Source organism: Accipiter gentilis, chromosome 24, assembly GCF_929443795.1.
Source record: "Accipiter gentilis chromosome 24, bAccGen1.1, whole genome shotgun sequence".
Classification (NCBI taxonomy): Eukaryota; Metazoa; Chordata; class Aves; order Accipitriformes; family Accipitridae; genus Astur; species Astur gentilis.
In genome coordinates this window covers 6,723,843-6,742,054 of record NC_064903.1, presented here as the reverse complement: position 1 = coordinate 6,742,054, position 18,212 = coordinate 6,723,843, and the positions used below count along the sequence as shown (strand labels likewise).

The following is an 18,212-nucleotide window of genomic DNA, read 5'->3' as shown; positions in this document are numbered from 1 at the left end:
TAATAATCTGTTTATAAAACAGCCAGGGCTTCCTAAACTGAAGAGCGACGTGCCCAAATGTACACTGCAGCTACAATACACAAGGAGTTTGTGCTGCATAATTACTATAAATTTAATTTTATTTAAAAAGCATTACTTGAGCCTAAATATTTAAGCAAAAGTCCTTAAAGAGGGCAGAGACCAGGAATTCCTTAGATGTCTACATATATTACCCTTCCAACAATCTACACAATCAAAAAGCTAAAAAATGCAATATGTAGGAGAAAAGAAAGTTTCCATGATTTTTTTACTTTTAGCAATAGCAATTTCCTATTTTCAGACTCTGCTGCATAAGCAGACTGAAATGATAGCTATTTTTGTAGAACTCTTACCACAACAACAACAAAAATATTACAAATATCTGCCTTTCAGGGACTGATACAATGTATTTTGCACAACAGATGTTCTGAAATTCACTGAAGGACAAAACCTTTAGTTGTTCTGGGGCTTTTTTTGTACTCTTGCTCTAGCAATTCCCATTTGTGCTTTTCCAGCTGTGAGGAAGGGAAGCTTCCTCCTAACACAAGAACCCTTCTTTACATGTTGGTGGTATGGATAACATGTCAGAGTTTCATCACTGGACTTGGCTTAGCAAATTAAAAGTTGAAGATTTTGTATGTCGCTACTGTACTTTTCTCCATTTAGGCTGTTTTTTCCCCTCCACTGCAGCACCCCCAACACCAGCAGAACATTCCCACAACTTCTCTACTTCAGAGAACGCTTTTGTAAAGGGTTCTTGTGGAGTACAGGCCTTTCATATTCAGAATTTCCATGCTGATATTTTCTTGGATACAGAGTGTTCACAAAAGTCTTTTCCATACTATGTCCTGTCAGTAGTTTTACTATGGTTCTTAATCACTGTCTAGGAGATTGACTACCATGTAGGCAATAAGGCTGAGATGCAAAAAGGGATGCAGGCACTTAACTACAACCTTAAATGTCTAAATCCAAAAAATTTAGACCCTTAAACCCTTTGCTCAGCTTACCTAATTTGGAGGTGCTCGAACCACTTTGGCACCTGAATTGCTACTAAAATCCCACTTATTTGCTGGGTTTTGCTACTAGATTATCACCCAACTAGAGGTCCTAACAGCTTTATGTTAAGCTCTCTAGTTTCACAATCTGCATGATCTTACACAGGTGTTGCCTAAGGATCCTAATGAACATTACCCTCAAACCAGATCTACCGGAGGTGGCCTAGCACAAAACACACAGAGGTGGACGGTTCCTGGACACAACGGACTCCCTAAAGAGACACGATGCCTTGCCTAGAGAGTGGAAAGTCTCTGATAGCTACGTAGAAGGTAGGATGAACAGGACCATATTGCTGTCACCACGGCAATTTGGGTATCTCGCTCCTGGATAAGGGAAGAGCTGCTGGGATAGAAGCATCCAAAATTGGCATCTGTGGATTGCACCCAGCGGAGTAAGTAACACCTTTTGTGGATTAGACCAGGATTTACAGAAGCTGACTTAAGTAAATGATGTTTACATTTGAATGAGGGATATTTCCAATAATTGCTGAATGAGGTGCAGACAGCAGTAGATTAAGAATCTTAATTTTCAGGAAGAAAAAGGGAAGGAAAGAGCCATTATTTTTGGCCAATCTGCAACATAAGCAGCAATCAGTTGAAAAACATCCCAAGTTTCCTCATTGTATATCTCATACCCTTGACTTATCCTATTTTTTAAATCAATACATGACTACATCAGGTATTTCTGGTTCCCTCTGGACTGATTTCAACATGCAGGAGAATTAATTTTTATTGGAGTGCTTCTTCACTGCCTTACATTTCTCATGTTTTAAATTCTCCAGCAACACATACTAAGTGTTCCAGTCTTTAACTACTAAGTTTTTAATAGAAATCTTGCTCACCAGATACCTTTTTGCAAACTCTTGCAACTCTACAGGAGATACAAATCAAACCAGCCACACATCTTTTTTTTTTCTTTTCAATGAAACATACAGTAGTAAGAAGAGTCTTTCTACAATGTCAGACAATGTACAGCAGGGGAAACTTCAATCATCCTTTTAATTAGCAGAGCAGTAATAGTCAAAGCTCCTCACAAATTAAAGAAAGAGGACAGTTAGATGAAATTAAGTAAGTCCATCATTTCTTCAGAACAAAACAATGAAGGATGGTTATAGTGTAATTAAAAAGTTCTTGAGATTTGTCTAAAATAGGGAGCAGAGTAGAAGTACCAACATGGAACAGAGCAGTCTATAGAAAATGCATGACAGATTACATCACGTATTGAGGAAATTTCAAGGCTATTTTCACTACCGCGAGCTGTTTGCACTGAATATCCTTGTCCTTGGCAAATGAGAATGACTGACACCCATAATTTGCAATTTCCTAAACCTGAAGAGTTTTCTGATTGCGATGAAATGGTTTTACCTAATTATTTTTTCAAGTTGCAGTTTTTGATGTTTAATTTTGAAACCAATTTGAGATGTCTTGAACTATATTAATATACTGTATTATGCCTTCATTTCTTTTTGAAGCACTTTGCTTTAAAAAATGCATACTTCTAATGATTTTTAAATTACTCTACTCTGCACATATCAATTTACAACAATTACAACATTTTGCATTTTTCAAAGCACTTCAGTTTTAAAGAGGTTTTATGCTTCGCAAGATACTGAGGGAAGAGGCTGCTGATCCATTTTTAACCTTTGTAAAATTACTACCAATCTTGCTAGAGAGAGCTTAACCAAAAATAGATATGCTAAATATATACCATCTCCATATAATCATTTTAGGATGAATGTTTTTGTGACTAAGAACTGCCAGTATTCTTTTCCCAATCATAATTAGGTTGCTTCAGTGGTATAAATGGATTCAGTGGAATTATGACAAATGTCCTGGAGTAAGGAGGACGGAAACTGGCCTACTTTGGCTGAATAGAGTCTAGAGAAACGAATACGGGACAGGATGTCACAGGCATCAGCTCTGTCACAGATTTCATTACTTTTCAGTCTGTAGTATTTTAGGCATAGTGCTGCAATTAATTAGTGACTCAGGGCTGGATTCTCACCTGAAACACACTGGGATGGCACTGGTGGCATCACTGCAGTTACACTAATTTATGCTAGCTAAGGCTCTGCCCCACTGAGCAACTCTGTCATCCATTTTCTTTTGGTATTTCACTCCCTTAATCTCAAGGCTCCATGTTAAAGGTGTGTGAGAACAGAAGATGAGGGGTTTTTTGTTCAGTTTGTTGATGCTGCACCTTCAATTAGCCAGAGCTTCCCTTATACCTGACACGAGTAGTCAGTACTCACAAGTTTGATTTTGTCTTTCTGAAAAGCACTGCCTATACGCCTCAAAGGGAGATGACTCATTAACATCAAGGGATTTTGGATGACAGCCTATAAATAAAGCAACAAAGATCCACAGACAGTAAGTAGAAAGTTGACTATACTGAAGTCCTGCTGACATTAAAATAGTGTACTATCAGTCTTCCATCCTACTGTATTATTTTGTCATGTATGCAGTAAATCACACCCATACTGCGCAGGTCAACTAAGCCGTATGTTGAAGGTCTGAATAATAACCGATTTTCACATACAATCATAACTGGATCTGGTATGGTTTAAAGATGCTGAGACTCTGAAATATTCCAAGGATTACCTTTTCCAGCACAGGTAGTTTTCACAAAAAAAAATAATTATAATCAGTCTCACTTGAAACAAAGTATGAAATTCCTACTCTCTATTCACAGTTTTTAGAGGAGGGGGGAGACTAAATGAGAAACAGAACCCAATCCCTTGTGCATCTCTCTTAGGCACGTCCACTGTCAGATGGCTAAACTGGTAACGGCCAAATGTCTTTGGGCGTTTTTGTGCCACTTGCCAAAGGATGACCAAACTAGGAAAAAACCTGAAATTAAATGAGCAAAGTGACAAACAATATAGTAAGGAATTAATTCAAACACAGAATACTCACATTTATATTGCATTATCATGGGTTTTTAATTTTCAGTGCTTTACATGAGAGAAGGATTTGTTTTTCCACAAACTAATGATTTGAGAGATAAAATCACATGGTTTTTTTTGACAGCATGAGCTAGAGCCATTACAGTGTTTGAAAACGACCTATTTGCTGTATGGTTTGGACAATGTAGATGTGCCAATGTGGACGTCTTGGACCACGTGGATGATGTTGGGCAATCCAACAGTAACAGTGCTGTTGCTGTTTCTTCTGTCTTGGAAACACTTTAGGAATCAAAATGGTGGAAAGACAGCTCTCCTCGGACATGTCTGTGGACCTCTGCCCAAGATGAACTTCGGTTGGCCCCAACAGCCGTGCCTCCCTTACTTTTAGGCAAAAGCAGACACAAGTCTCCTCATTCCTCGCACAGTCCAAAGTGAAGACTGCAGAAAGTGGGATGGATGACTGTTCAAGGGACAGCTGCTAAAACAACTTAAAAGAAATAAAGTTACTGTAGAAGATGATACTGGATCTCTGTGTATATCTCAACGTAGATTACACCACAGGTAAAGGCAGTAAGCAATGTCTGCTGAGGCCAGCAGGAATGAAATATTTGATTACATTACTTGAATAATGACTGCAGCACTGATCCTTGCAACTGGAATTACAACAGCTATGTCCAAGGTACAGCATTTGGACGAACTCAGCTGGAATAACTCTGTGCTGCTTCTCTACAAATTTCTGACTGGTACAATTTTGAAGCAGTGAAAGCCATAGCTTGTTTTTGACCTTCAGTGTTCAAGCCAGTTGGCAAATTGGCAAAACAGGCTAATCCATCTCTCTCATAGTAAATACGCACCAGTGTGTAATCATATAGAACGATTAAAGCACTTTGATCTTGTCCATATAATAAACCAAATCTTAGGTACAGATAGAGGGTAAGTGATTTTTTTAATTTTTCTCCTGATGTCACATATGGCTGTAGAAAGGATGCCTATCAATGTTGTTTTGATTTGTGTAGCTAAAGATCTGTCAATGTTTTCAGAGTGAAATTCAGTTGATGCTGCCTAAAGAAGGCAAAAGAATCAGAAGCATATTATCTTTCTGTTTGAACGCCAGCTGATAAGAAGAGCCTTTACAAATAGGTGCACAGGTAGCACGGCAAAGCCGGAACCAAAACCACGTCATCTTTGGGATAGGCAAATTGAAATCTGAGCTAACAAAACAAAACGGCTTTTCATGGAAGTTCAATATTGCAGGGTAGAAAGAGGCCAAACATGTCTGTAACAGATACCCAGCTAAGAATATTGAAAGGCTGCATCTTAACAGAGCTGAATAAAAGGACAGCATAGGTTGTGTCCTACAAGTAGCGTAGGAGTAACAATACTAAATGTCTGAACAACCTTCAAGCCATACTGAGCTGATGTTATTGAGAACCAATTCAAACACGATGAAAACATATCCTGACAGCTGCTTTGGAGTTCTGTAAGAGGATTTTCTGGACCTCATGGGATGGCAATGGACCATCAAGAACTTTGGATGTAGAAGGAGTATCAGAAGGTGGTGCAGTGAGATCGGTTTTTGGCAGTCCACAGGTCAGAGCAGAGACTATGCTGGACATCTGTGTTAAGCTGACTAGCCAAAACTGGCTTGGACGGTGTGGAACTGTAACAGTGTTGTGGCTCTGTTTCTTTTGGTCTTGGAAATATTTTGGGAATCAAAGCTATGCAGAGAAAGTGAGTGGGTCTATGCTACACTGGAGAAGGATCCTGGCTTCAGGTGTCTGATGATAAAAATAAGATCTTGAAGCACTTCAGAATTACCACTCTTTTAGCTAGAAGCTGGTGTAATGCCCACATCAGGAGAGGATGTCAATGATTTTGGCAGCAAGCATCTGCTCTCCCCAGCTCATAGCTGTTAACAGTATGCTTTGTAGCATTGCTACAAAGGTGCCTGATTGCCAGCTAATCCTCATACATAAAAGATGCTCAAGCTGATAGGTCATGCAGGACAGTTTAACTAGACCAGTAAGTCAGATGGACTCTGGACTGGTTCTGTGGCGGTTATTTCAGTGCCACACAGCTTTTCTCCACAGCCGTAGTGTAAGAAACATCTCTAACACTGGTGTTATTTTTGGGTAGAAGAGTAATCCTCAACTCTGAACATAAACTAGGGCTGCCCTAGTTATACCAGCCTTTGGAGTACAGATATTATCTGTTGAATTACTGTATTCTATTGAATAAATTAATTCCTTAAGAACATACATAAGGCCTAAAGAAAAAGGAAGAGCTCTTCAGAAAAAGTATTGCAAAAGTTCAATGGACAATCTGAGACATTAAGCTGCCGAGCCAAAAAAGGGGATAATGCCAGAATTCACGTTCTTATAGGGAAGCCTCCAAGATGGACTCTGCAATACTTACGTGAGTCACAGCTACGGCCTCCCCAATTTGACAGTCCCTTTAGAAACCATGCCCCACATGAGGGAAGACTAGAAAGAAATCCAATTCACTCCATTACTCTGTGCTTTTGTGCATGTGCTCCCTCAAATATTTAAATATAACTATATACACATTTCACCTTTTTTAAACTAGCCACTTCTTATCAACTAATTAATTCAACCACATCGCAGTTCAGTGTTTGTTGTATCCAAACACTCTCAACATGCAAGTTCATGTAGAATCTGAACTAAACAGTCCAGCAGATTAGGAAAAGACGTTGTGTTTAGTACAGCTACTGTGCAGAAGAGCAAGTATATACAAGAGCAAGTAAGTGCTTGAATGATCAGGCCATACATCCTTAGTGAAATGGCATTTCTATAACTGTGAAAAATGAAACCTGTTTCATAAGAAACACAGACGTGTAGGTATCCTCTTTTGTCTTTCTTTAATCTTTGAATATTTAAGCTTGGAGTTTCAGTGTCCCCTTGATGTAATTTTTTAATGAAACAATAGGAAAAGAAAAACGCGTACTTTATGTGGTCAGTCATACTTCACAAAAAGCCTACCCAAACCCCAAGAAATACATAATTTTTTTTCTGGCATTCATTATTCTTGTGGATGTGGAGATAGAAATGAGGGAAGAGAGAGAAAGAGAAAGAGGGTGGGTGGAGAGAGAGGGGGGTCTGTCTGTCCATTATGAGAAGCAGATGTATTTCAAATATTGGCTCTTTTATAAACATTAAGGACAAAAAAATATAGTGACTTTGACAAGGAATTTGACAGTCTTTCACCTCACAGAGAAAACCCACAACTGTAAGACTTTTCACCTATTCAAACTGGGAGTAAAAGGTGCACTTTTTAGCAGAGAGGGTCAGGCATAATGGAAACAATTTACCTAAGGACATGGTAGACTATCCTTCATTTTCAGTCTTTGTGAGGCGGTTAAATTTTGAAAAACTAAACAGAAATTATGTGTGTCAAGCAGAAGCTGAAGGACGATTTTTTTGGTGTTGTTGTACACGTCCTACAGAAAATCAAACAGCATGAACACCATGGTCTTTTCCAGCCTCAAAAGTCCATGAATGATTCCAGATCTCATGCTGGGGCTCCAAACATTCACAATCTTTCAGGATACGCATGGATCACACAGTCACCCTTCATCTCTGGTCCTCCATGTCCACACTGATTTCTGTCTTTCCCCAGTCTGCCGCTTTTAAAATGGAATTTCTTATTGTTTGAAGAGGTAGAGATGGGCAGGTAGGGGAAGGTATCATAGCGATGGCTTATCCCTCTTCAGGTGGGCCACAGTGTATCTGGGATAATATATTCAAAACCATTCTGGCACCTTTGCTAGTTCTCCTTTTTTAAAGTACAGCAAGATATATTAATTTCTATTTAGGAAAAACATAAAACTTAAAATAATTTATCCTTTTATTTTGAAAGGATTTGGAATTTGCTGGGGAATGCAGAAATCATCAGGACAGGAGCCTCTATTCTTCGAGGTGATACAGAAAGGCAAATTTTCACAGTACTGATAATGCTGTGGTACAGAGATGGTGGGAAAGTGCCAGGGTTTGAGGCAGGCTGAGAGACTGCTCGTCTATCACTTGCAAAGCTTTCCTTGTTGTCTGATTCCAGATGAGCAGTCTGTGGTTTACCCTTTTCATCCTCTTCATTGTACAGAACCTCGTGATTTTTTCCATTCACATATGACAGCTCATTTATTCTGACCTTGCTGACTTACTCATCCAATGTTTTCCTTCCTCACTAAAATCAAGCTTTACTTCCAGCATGCACAGCAATCACTGATCCTAGGAGGAAAGTCTCAACCGCAAATGAACATCTGTACTTCAGTCTAACACTCGTTGCATTGCCAGAACAATCCTGAATCTAGTTTAACACCAATGAAGAAAGATATATTTGAAAGGAGAAATCTGAAGTATCTAGCTAGAAAGAGAGATGCCTGTTGGCGGTTGTAAAAGCATCCTTTGATAACTCAGAAGACAGTAGGGATGAAGAGAAGTATTTTCCCCACTGGTTGATAAAGGTAGAGAAAAAAGTTACTTTTCCTCTAAAAATTAATCAGAACAGCTTTGGAGGTGAGACAAACATGAAAACTATGATCCTAGCACACAAGATAAAAGCCCCTTCGCTGCAGTTATTTATTAGTTCTTTGTTCCCTTACTTAATATCTAATTGCCCCATACAGCTGACAAAACAGAACTATTGGAGATTAACATCTCTTTTTGAGCTACAATAATGTTGTATTGGAACAGAGTTAGTTTGCATTTTTTTTAAAAAAAAAAGTAAAAAAATAGTAAATAGCTAGCAGCTTTCCTAATTATTCGCTTCATTAATGGAAGTACTACTATATTACTAAACTTCAGCGAATATTTTTAAAACGTAATAAAATACATGATAAAAATGCTAGCAACCGGGCTTTTGCTGAAAGCCAATAAAAAGTCGATTCTTATCAAATCAGGTACCGTATCCAACAGTGTCAGACTGAAATTACAGGCATTAATTTTGGAGTCTAGAATGAATGAATGCAGGGCCTTTGTAACAAACACTGAAAATTATTTGCAGGTCGATATTTTGTTGCTTAAAAAGTTATCACAGAGAGGGACATTTCCTAAGTCCCAACTTAAAGATCATAACCATACTCTTTAAAGATGTGAATGGAAATTTATACTGTTCCAAGTGTTCTTTTGAATGATGATTTCTAAGAAAGATTGGTGACTTGGACCACTGGTTGTATTCCACAGTATTCAGCAAATCTGTCACTTGCATCTATTCTGTACTGTGATGTGCTACTTATCATCTGAGATTCCGGTTTCGTGAGCTTTATATGGGAAAAAAACAGTAGTACGTACATTGGTAATGACATGCTCCATTACAGAGTAAAATGTCCAGAGTGCATTCATTTCAAGAAAATGAAACGTAAATGTACAAAGCACATAGGAAATCCATTTCAACTCTTAATCAAATTCAGTGAGATCAAACCTTGATGGTCCTCTAAGAAAGAAACGAGTTTTTATCCCAGCATGAGAGAATGGATGGTCATTTCTGTTTAAAGATTTTTTGGCAGAGCCTCCTTACTCATCAGTCACTGCATTTAGACCTTTTTTTTTTTTTTTTTTTTTTTTTTTTAAAAATATCCTCCCAGTTTCTCTCCGAGTTGTAGATTCCCTCATTGCAGGAGCCTGGTAAGAGCTCAGCATCTCAGGTGAGAGTTATGCTTGACTCCAATCCATGCCAGGAGGCACTTGCACTCTTGCAGGACTACCGTTCTCGCTGTCACGCCATCAGGCAGTCAACGTTCTTGTCACAGAGGAAAAGCTTTTCTATCTTTGTCAACAGAGAGCCAGTTGCTGACAAGCCCATTAAGTGCCATGCCACAGCATCCCTGGTTCATCCCTCTCTTGTTTTTTAAATTCATACTAGCACGCTAATAGTAACTACTTTCTTTCACGACTCAAAAGATAGCACAGACATCATTGAAGAAATCAAACCTCCAGCGTACCTGTTGAACAGTCTGAACCCGTCCACTGCGGTTCACAGCTGCAGAGTCCCGTGTCCAGGAGGAAAGTCCCGTGCCCCGAGCACTGCTCCTGGCACACGGGAAGCGACGTCTCACAGTTCACGCCGCCCCAGCCTGTGGAGCAGTGACATTCCCCTTGGACGCACACACCATGGCCAGAGCACATCGGATCCAAGCAGTCCTCTGGAAAGCAGGGAACAAACAACTTAGAGCACAAAGCTTGCACCTTTACAGTGGCTTCCTAGTGAAATACAGTATCAGGGATTCAGATGAATTTGCTGATTTTTGTGCAAGTACCCAAACTGAAACGATGTTAACAAACACAAGGAAAAAAGAGTCTACGCTAACATCTGTGCAAAAGTATAAGCCAAAACCAAGAAAAAAATGCAAGCATGTAGACTGTTAGAGATCATCTGATTTTGCTTGTCAAGGATACTGTCTTATTTTTAAAACACAGATTCCCCAGACAAGTCTACTGGTCCAAGTCAGTGAAGTTTGTGCTTCAGTAGCAGGGCTGGGAAAGAAGTGGAGCAATTAATAATTACTTCTACAATTGTGCATTGTGTTTCCATTTGGGTATTTGTGCTCTGTGTTTTATTTACGTCTGGGAAAAGGAAGATTTATTCTTTCACCTTCCTGTGGAAAGGAAGCTGAAAATTTGATACAAAAAAAAGTGGCCAATCACTAACCCTGAGTAGTGAATCTCTGACTGAATGCTAGCTGTAAAAAAAAAAAAAATAATCTCAAACACTCATAAAAAGTATGTGCTGGGCAATTGCAGATAATGAACAGATTCATAAAAGTCATAACGTACTGATGAACAATTTGCAAACAGACAAAGAGCTAAATTTGTTCTCAATTTGGATTAAACTATTCCTAGTGAAAAATTCAGGAGCTCTGCAGAAGAATTTAAATCAGCTGGTTAGTCCTGTATAATCAGCATATTCTTTCATAAAGGCCCAGCATTTCTTTAACAAGACAGATTTTAAGCAGAACACAGCCTGCCTTCTCTGGAGGCTGCAGGAAGGCTGCAGAGCTGAAGAGGATTTGTGGGGTCCGAGCATGGGAAACAATTAGCCAAAAGCCTATTCATGTTAGACTATGCTTCAGACTAACGTTAAAGAGACACTTTGAAAGTTCTTGCATGTATTTTTCAAGTATCAGCACAAGTACTGTTTTAATAATTAAATTGTAAACTTAACAAACAGTATTCTGTGCTACACAAATGAAGAGAAGCTCTCTGCTTCAGTAAGGGAAGACTAAATACTTCAGACGTAGAGATTAACAGACTCCAGTTCATAGGACCTTTTGAACTAAGAATAAAGAAGTGATGCTTTATCTTTTGAGCTGCTATGCCATCAATTCAAGATCTCATTTCAAGATGTATGTTGTATCTTTTTCTGCCTTCCAGGCTTGTGCACAACATAATATAATTCTGAAAGAGGGGAGTCAAGTGTTTCTGGACAACATGTATCTTGCTAAGCATAGGACAAAAATACTTCGCAATTTTCCCTCATCCTGAGACAGCTCTTTATTTTGCTGACCTTTTAAAGTTAATTGAGTGACTCCATAAACAGCTTAAAAAGTATCATTCACTTTAGTAATGATAATCTGACAGGACAAATTCAAAGGACTCCCATAGCAATGAATACATGTAGCTACTGGTGTTCCCTGGATAGTACATCTGGTACTATGCCTGCTATGTCAACAATGCTGCTATAATAATAAACTCGTATTTACATGCAATGATGTAATCTGAATTCCTGACAGAATTACTTCCACGACTGCACACGTTACTTTGTACAATACAGTAAACTGAGCAGTTGTGTCACGCACACACCGTTACAATAAAAATCCACTGTACGTGGTTGCACGGGATTGTTTCATCCACCCTATTTCTGCATAATTCCACCTTTTTAAAAAATTTAAATATGCCTCTTACTTTAAAAAGCCAATGTTCTCACACTCTTAGTTTCAGTAGCTGTCTGAGTACACTTATCTCAATTATTTTTTTCAACCATTTTGCAGGATCACGTCATGGCAAGAAACAAAGGAACTGAAAACAGCAGTCGGCCTCTCACCAGCTAGAGGCTTGTTTGGCATCACGGCCTCCGTGAGTAAATCTGTGTATTACTTGCTTTTTCCCATTTGGGTTTTCTTGTTTTTGTCTGTTTCTGAGACTACCAACAACTGAGTATGTCAGACGCATTCTCTTGATCCTCCCTTTAAAAACCATACCAGGTATGTCAAATCCATCAAATCAATCCTGGACATTTTTCTGACTAGAGAATTCAAGCTACATAAAGAGCCTCCTCTGTGTGCTACTCAAAAGAATTACCTAAAATCTATATAGCAGGAAGCACAGCGTATGCTGTCACTAGCTTCAGGCTAAGGGGACTAGTGGAAAAATCATCAAATCAGGGCAAGCATGAAGAAGAGTTCTGCCTTCCGAGGCTATGCACAGGGGAAGAAAGTCAAAGCTGATGAGCTATCTCAGAAATGCTAAGAGGCAAACGACAACTCCTTCTTTCTATAGATGAGGGCAGAGACGCATCAGTACTGCAACCAGCAAAAGTACAATTACTTGTTCTCAGAATTTCCCGCTTTTTATTAGCTGAGCCTTGAAGGATGCCAGTTTAGTACCCTGAACACAGGCTCACAGTAAAAATGACATACGACAACAGAATTACACAATATGCTCCGGTAAACTGAAACTGTTTGCTGCTCTTTTGGCTTTATATTGTCAGGACATTCTTTGCAGAAAAATCTAAGATGTAACAGAATGAAGAAAAGAAAAAGCTGATTATGATCTTGTGATTACCCTGGGGAACCACCACATCATATTTTGTGTAAATGATCTTCTGAATGCCTTGCTCTTAGCTTTTAGCCAAGTAAAAAAGTCTGCAGAGGCTCTCTGACAGTGTGTGCTAACGGACTGAGGTTACTGGCAGCAAGGAGGACTGGGGATGCCAGCCACCCTTCCTGAAAAAAGTATCTGAAGCCTGAGAGAAGAAAAGTGGAGACAAACAAATCAAGATGGTCTCACAACTTTCACCTAAAAAAAAAAAAAAAAAAAAAAAAGGAATCATTGCTTGCTGGGGTGTTTTCCAAGAAACTTTGGGAGGATTGAGAATACATTGCTTGCTGAAAGGCAAAAAATTCCAGCCAGTTCTGTTCTTGCTACTGAGACTCAGTGGAGGGAGGGAACAGAAATCACCCGAGAACTAGAGTCCTCCTGGACTGAAAGAGAAACTGAGTATTTCAGAGGATTGCCCATGCTACAATTATTAGATAGTCTTATTAAACAACATTAAATAATTTTAATCTTTTAGAATAAAAATATGAATCTTGGAAATTACATGATCAGCCTCTATTGACTGTCACTGAGACCTGAATGCCTTTACCTTTATCTTAACATTACTTCTATGAGACAGTAAAGGTGCTTCTGAGCCAAAGAGTAAGATTCTTGCATCTATGTGAGTTCTTAACTACCTTAAAAAAGGTGTGGAGATTAAAGACAAAAATCAAACCCTCTACCTATAGTGAGGGAAACTTCACAAACCTTCCTCACAAATCTCTCCTTTGTATCCAGGGACACAGATGCAGACGCCCATGATACAAGTACCATGGCCAAAGCAGGTTGGATCAATACACTGTTCTTCCGGAACATCACACTCCGGTCCTTTCCACCCATTGCGACACACACAGTGACCTTTCTCATATTCTCCATTTCCGCTGCACAGCACTGGACAGGAATCTAAAGAAGGCAGATTGACCTTTTTAACGTATTTACATACTTACATAGATTAACATTTATTGCATTTATCATTCTGTAACATTGCTTTTCCACTCCAGCCCCGCAATCCTCCATTTGATTCGAGGCTTGTGACAGGCTGCAATCCTTGAACTAGGTAACGCAGCAGCAGTACAATGTCCTCGTCTCCTCAGTCTGCTTCACCAGTATACCTTGATTTTGATCTGAAATGGGATATCTTAGAAGATAAAAATAATTCCCTCCCCTTGATCGGCCTCTGCAAAAAATTTGCAGTGATGCCTGCTTATGATTTTCAGTAAGATTAATATTTCTTCCCTGTGGACTGAAGCAAGATGCTGCCCTTTTCTTCTTTCTTCTAAGCGGGCTTAACATTACCGAAGTTTTAGCCATTACAGATCTACACGTAAACCAGCGATGTGGAAGCTTAGTTTTACAATCCAGTATCAATTTCTGAGCCAATCAAGCTCTTAAAAAATAAAGTTTATCCTAAATTTGAGGAAACATTGGAAAAACATGAGAATGTCCGGACATCATACGCAGCAGATGATGGGTAATACTGACAGAAATTTCTGAAACAGAAATAAGCTCACTTAACAATCTTTTTGGCATGTCTTTTTGTCCGAATGGTGGAAAACAGTCTCTAAGCTGCTTTAGGCTTCTTTTCTATATCCCATTCAAGTTAAGACCACAGAAGCATTTGACTGACTTATGCAATTTTCTCCAAAGTGAAACTGTTTGTCACTTTCAAACAACAGAAAACATTATGCTAAGCTAACACACTTAATAAAAAACTGTATTTTACAATCACGGAGCGGATGCAGAGAGGGATGGAGGAGTCTATTAACTCTGAAAGTCAGGGAGAGAGAAGTGGTTGATGCATCTTAGCTCAAGTACAGCATAAAGAAACTTTCTATGTGTGTGCTTGCACTGTATCTGTCACCTGGCCGGAAAAAGGAATTTAATCTCCTTTCACCACTTTGAATCTTTGCAAGCCCAGCAGTCACACACTATAATCAAGATCCCTGTCACGCACTGTGGGTCAGTTAATATGAGATTACCTTTTGCGCAATCAGGACCAAGGAATCCCGGGAAACAGTGGCAGTGCCCCGAGATACATTCTCCATTCCCATTGCAATTAGTAGAGCAGTCATCCAGGATTTCTGTTTATTCAGAGTTGTGCACAAAGAAAAATACAAATTGGGTGAATTTGAAAAGAATGGCATCTTCACCTCACTCTGCAGGACACAGCTCAACATACAAATAGGTGCAGAAGCAGTAAAAGGCCCATTTTCATTCACAGGGCACATAAAACAAAATTCCTGTTCCAGCAGCTTACAAATATTAGATTTTGTCTTGACAGCTTTGAGATAACAAGCGCATCATTTATATTACACCAAAAAGCTTTTAAAGTAAGTGTTCATGTAAAATTTACCACCATTAAAAGCACTGCAAGAACCAGAGTATTTGCTGAAAAATGTCCACCTTAAACACTTCCTTTTATTGCCAAAGTAATTTGTATGAAACCTGTTTATAGAGTAAATTGCCTTCTATGGTGTTCATTTGAACCATGTGAATTGAATTCCTTGGAGGAGGGTAGGATTTCCACTTCTATACAATCAGATGAAAAAAAAATAGTCTTTTGTACAGTGATGAAAGTCAATGCAATAAAGGACTAAGAACTAGATTTGAAGAAAAAAAAACCGCCTTCAATTCTGATCTTAAACTCGCCCATGTTTTATCACACAGCTTTGGATAGTAAACCACTTAACCTCACACATCTGGGGACAGGCTCATATCTGTACATGGATTAGCTGTTTTTAATTTACACATGTATTTCCTACAGGAATTCAGTGCGATTCACTGATTTATATGGGTTTTATGTAAAGGATATGTAGCAACTCCAAGGCTAAGATTCTCCCAGGTGGAATAGGTCACTGTCAGGCCAGCGCCAGGGCTGAGGGTCTCTGCAGCCCACGCAGGACGGGAGAGGGGCTACAGAAAAATGGGAACTGGGACTGTTTTACGGGCTCATGCACTCATGGAAGTGGGGAAGTACCACTGGCTATAGGAAGATGGGAAACGTGAGTCCTTTCCCACAAAATAATACCTGTTGGGGAAAAAGAAGAAAACCCAGATCCTTTTGAAGAGTATTTGTCTGTGGCGAGTGATTTGGGAGGAAAAACTTTTCTCAAGAAAGGGCAAACCATTGGAATATTTAATCTAATGAAATCTGATATACTTCTAAACTCAAACGTAACTTGTCAAAAGATGGATTATAAGCACATCCTACAACTAATATGAATAACTTAAGTTTATTTTGATCTTATTTATGGGCACTTGGACAGATAAGGATTGGCTCCTCTTCAAAACTCCTACTGTTATTTAAAAACATTCTTTTCAGTTTATACCAAAGGACAGGCATTTGATATGTATCTATTCATCAGATATCCACAACCTGTACACGGATGCCTGTTTCAAAGTCAAAAACCCAGCTCATTTTCAGAAGTAAGTTTTTTCACAGATATGCTGCTTGTTACTAATTTTTACATATTACTGTTCATTATCAACTCTTCTCTTGCTCTATGTGTAGACTTGCCTGTCTTCTCAGTTTTGGTTTTTTTTTTTTTTACCACCGCCCATGATAAATGATCCCTACATTGCTCTGAAATGAAGAATTAATGGTTTGAAAAGTTACTTCCCCTCGATGCAACGTCCAGTTTGGGCTGGCCTTTATTCAGTCTATGGAAGTACTTGAGGCGTGCCAGATTTTGCATGCAAATTACCCCCCTCAAGGGAAAGTCTGATCAGATCTTTAGCTAAAGTGTCAGCAAAATCAATTTTGTACATAACTAACATCGAGCAACTTGAAATACTACCTAACAGATGCTCATGAGGAGAGCATGAGTGCTTCACACAGCCAACAGTAAGATATAGCAGAGATGCATCCAAGCTCTTGCTCTATTCTGAGTGTTTCAATCTGTGGTCCTGGTTAATTACTTTGTCAGCAGAGATGTCAAATATGACTCCAGCCCAGTCTAGGGTAAGGAGTGTGGCTCAAGTTTGTTTTATTTTTTTTTTTTTGCGGAAACCCCCAAATAAACCACCGAGAACCATTATGCGAAGAAGATACACAGGTTATGAAAACACAATAGCTAGCTCTATTTTCAAATGCATCAGCAGTAGATTCTTGCATGAACCCTCTTCTTCCCCCAAAAGTCTTCTCACAGCCATTTCTGAGATTAAGCATAAGGATTCCTGCCTGCACCGTGGCTCTCGCTGCTCCCCTCTCTAAAACCCAGTCTGTTCTGCTTATCGGCCAGAGAAGGGATGGAGAGCTTCTTTTTAACCAAATAGAAGAACCACCAAACCGCAGAATTCAATTTAATCCTTTTTTTTTTTTTGGAGAGGGTATGCTACTTAACAATGAAATGTTGGTTAAACCCTCCAGTATAAACACTGCTGTCTTACAGTGGAAATAAACATGGGGGCAGGTATTTGGATTCGGATTTGGACTGGAGTTTGGCCAGGTTTTACGCTCTTCATAGAGCATCTGTGAAGATGCTTCATAAATTGTTTGAATATTATTTTCTCATATGGCATTGAATAATGGCATTTTTTCTTGCTTGTAAAAGATTCACTTTTCTGAACAGAGCAAATATTAACTTTCACACCAAAACCAGTCATTACGATTCTATCTCTATCTCTAAATTTTTTTCCTGCAAGTCCTTCAAAATCTTGGTATTTGAAGCACACTGTCCTGCTCTGCAAGGTGTTTACCATCAAGTAAAAATAGCATCCAATTGTTCTAAAGAGCAGATGGCATGTCCATTACTAGTAAAGACATCTTGCTAAACATATGGTAGAACAGGTTAACTAAAGGGCATAGTGGTTAAAGTCTTGCAACAAACCGCGACTGTCATAAATACAACACTTTACCTAAATTTAAATTCCAAAGAAACCCTGTGTGTGAGCACTGCTTGCTAAAAACACCGAGTTGCAAACATTTGTCCAACTATGAGTATTAAAAAGGCAGTAGGGATCTGATATTCAACAAGGACGCCGTCTCCTATATTTGCCTTCTGTGTTCCAAACAAAATGGTGCATTCGAAACACTGTATAAAACAACAGCACCCATCCATCGAACAACAATCACAACCCACTCTACAAAAGCTGCCTTTTAGATTTTCTAACTGACTAAAATACTGGAAATAAGAACTTAAAGCCTGGATAATTTTTGTAGGATTTATGATTCCCATGTAAATAGAGAGGGCAGACATAATCTCTTTTACTTTGAGCAAGTTAACACCAGAAATTACTCAAGCATTTAAGCTATCGTATAAAAATCTTCACACGCATGAAAACCTTACACTTAATTAATTTGATAACATCCATCTTTAATACACAAATGTTGTTATTTGTCTAATATTGGCATAAACATGAAGTTGCTCCACTGAGGTTAATTAAACTAAGCTGAAATAAAAAAA

At 38.9% G+C, this 18,212-nt stretch overlaps 1 protein-coding gene across 6 annotated transcripts in view; it reads right to left on the bottom strand.

Moving 5' to 3' along the window:
- Positions 1-18,212, bottom strand: part of TENM1 (teneurin transmembrane protein 1) — a 342,601-nt gene that overhangs the window by 111,435 nt on the left and 212,954 nt on the right. For all 6 annotated transcript variants that reach the window (XM_049827935.1, XM_049827938.1, XM_049827940.1 and 3 more), the window contains 3 exons: positions 14,787-14,888; positions 13,516-13,710; positions 9,936-10,136 (listed from right to left, as the gene is read on the bottom strand). In XM_049827935.1, coding sequence (XP_049683892.1) covers positions 9,936-10,136; positions 13,516-13,710; positions 14,787-14,888 — 498 coding nt within the window. The remainder of the gene's footprint in view (positions 1-9,935; positions 10,137-13,515; positions 13,711-14,786; positions 14,889-18,212) is intronic.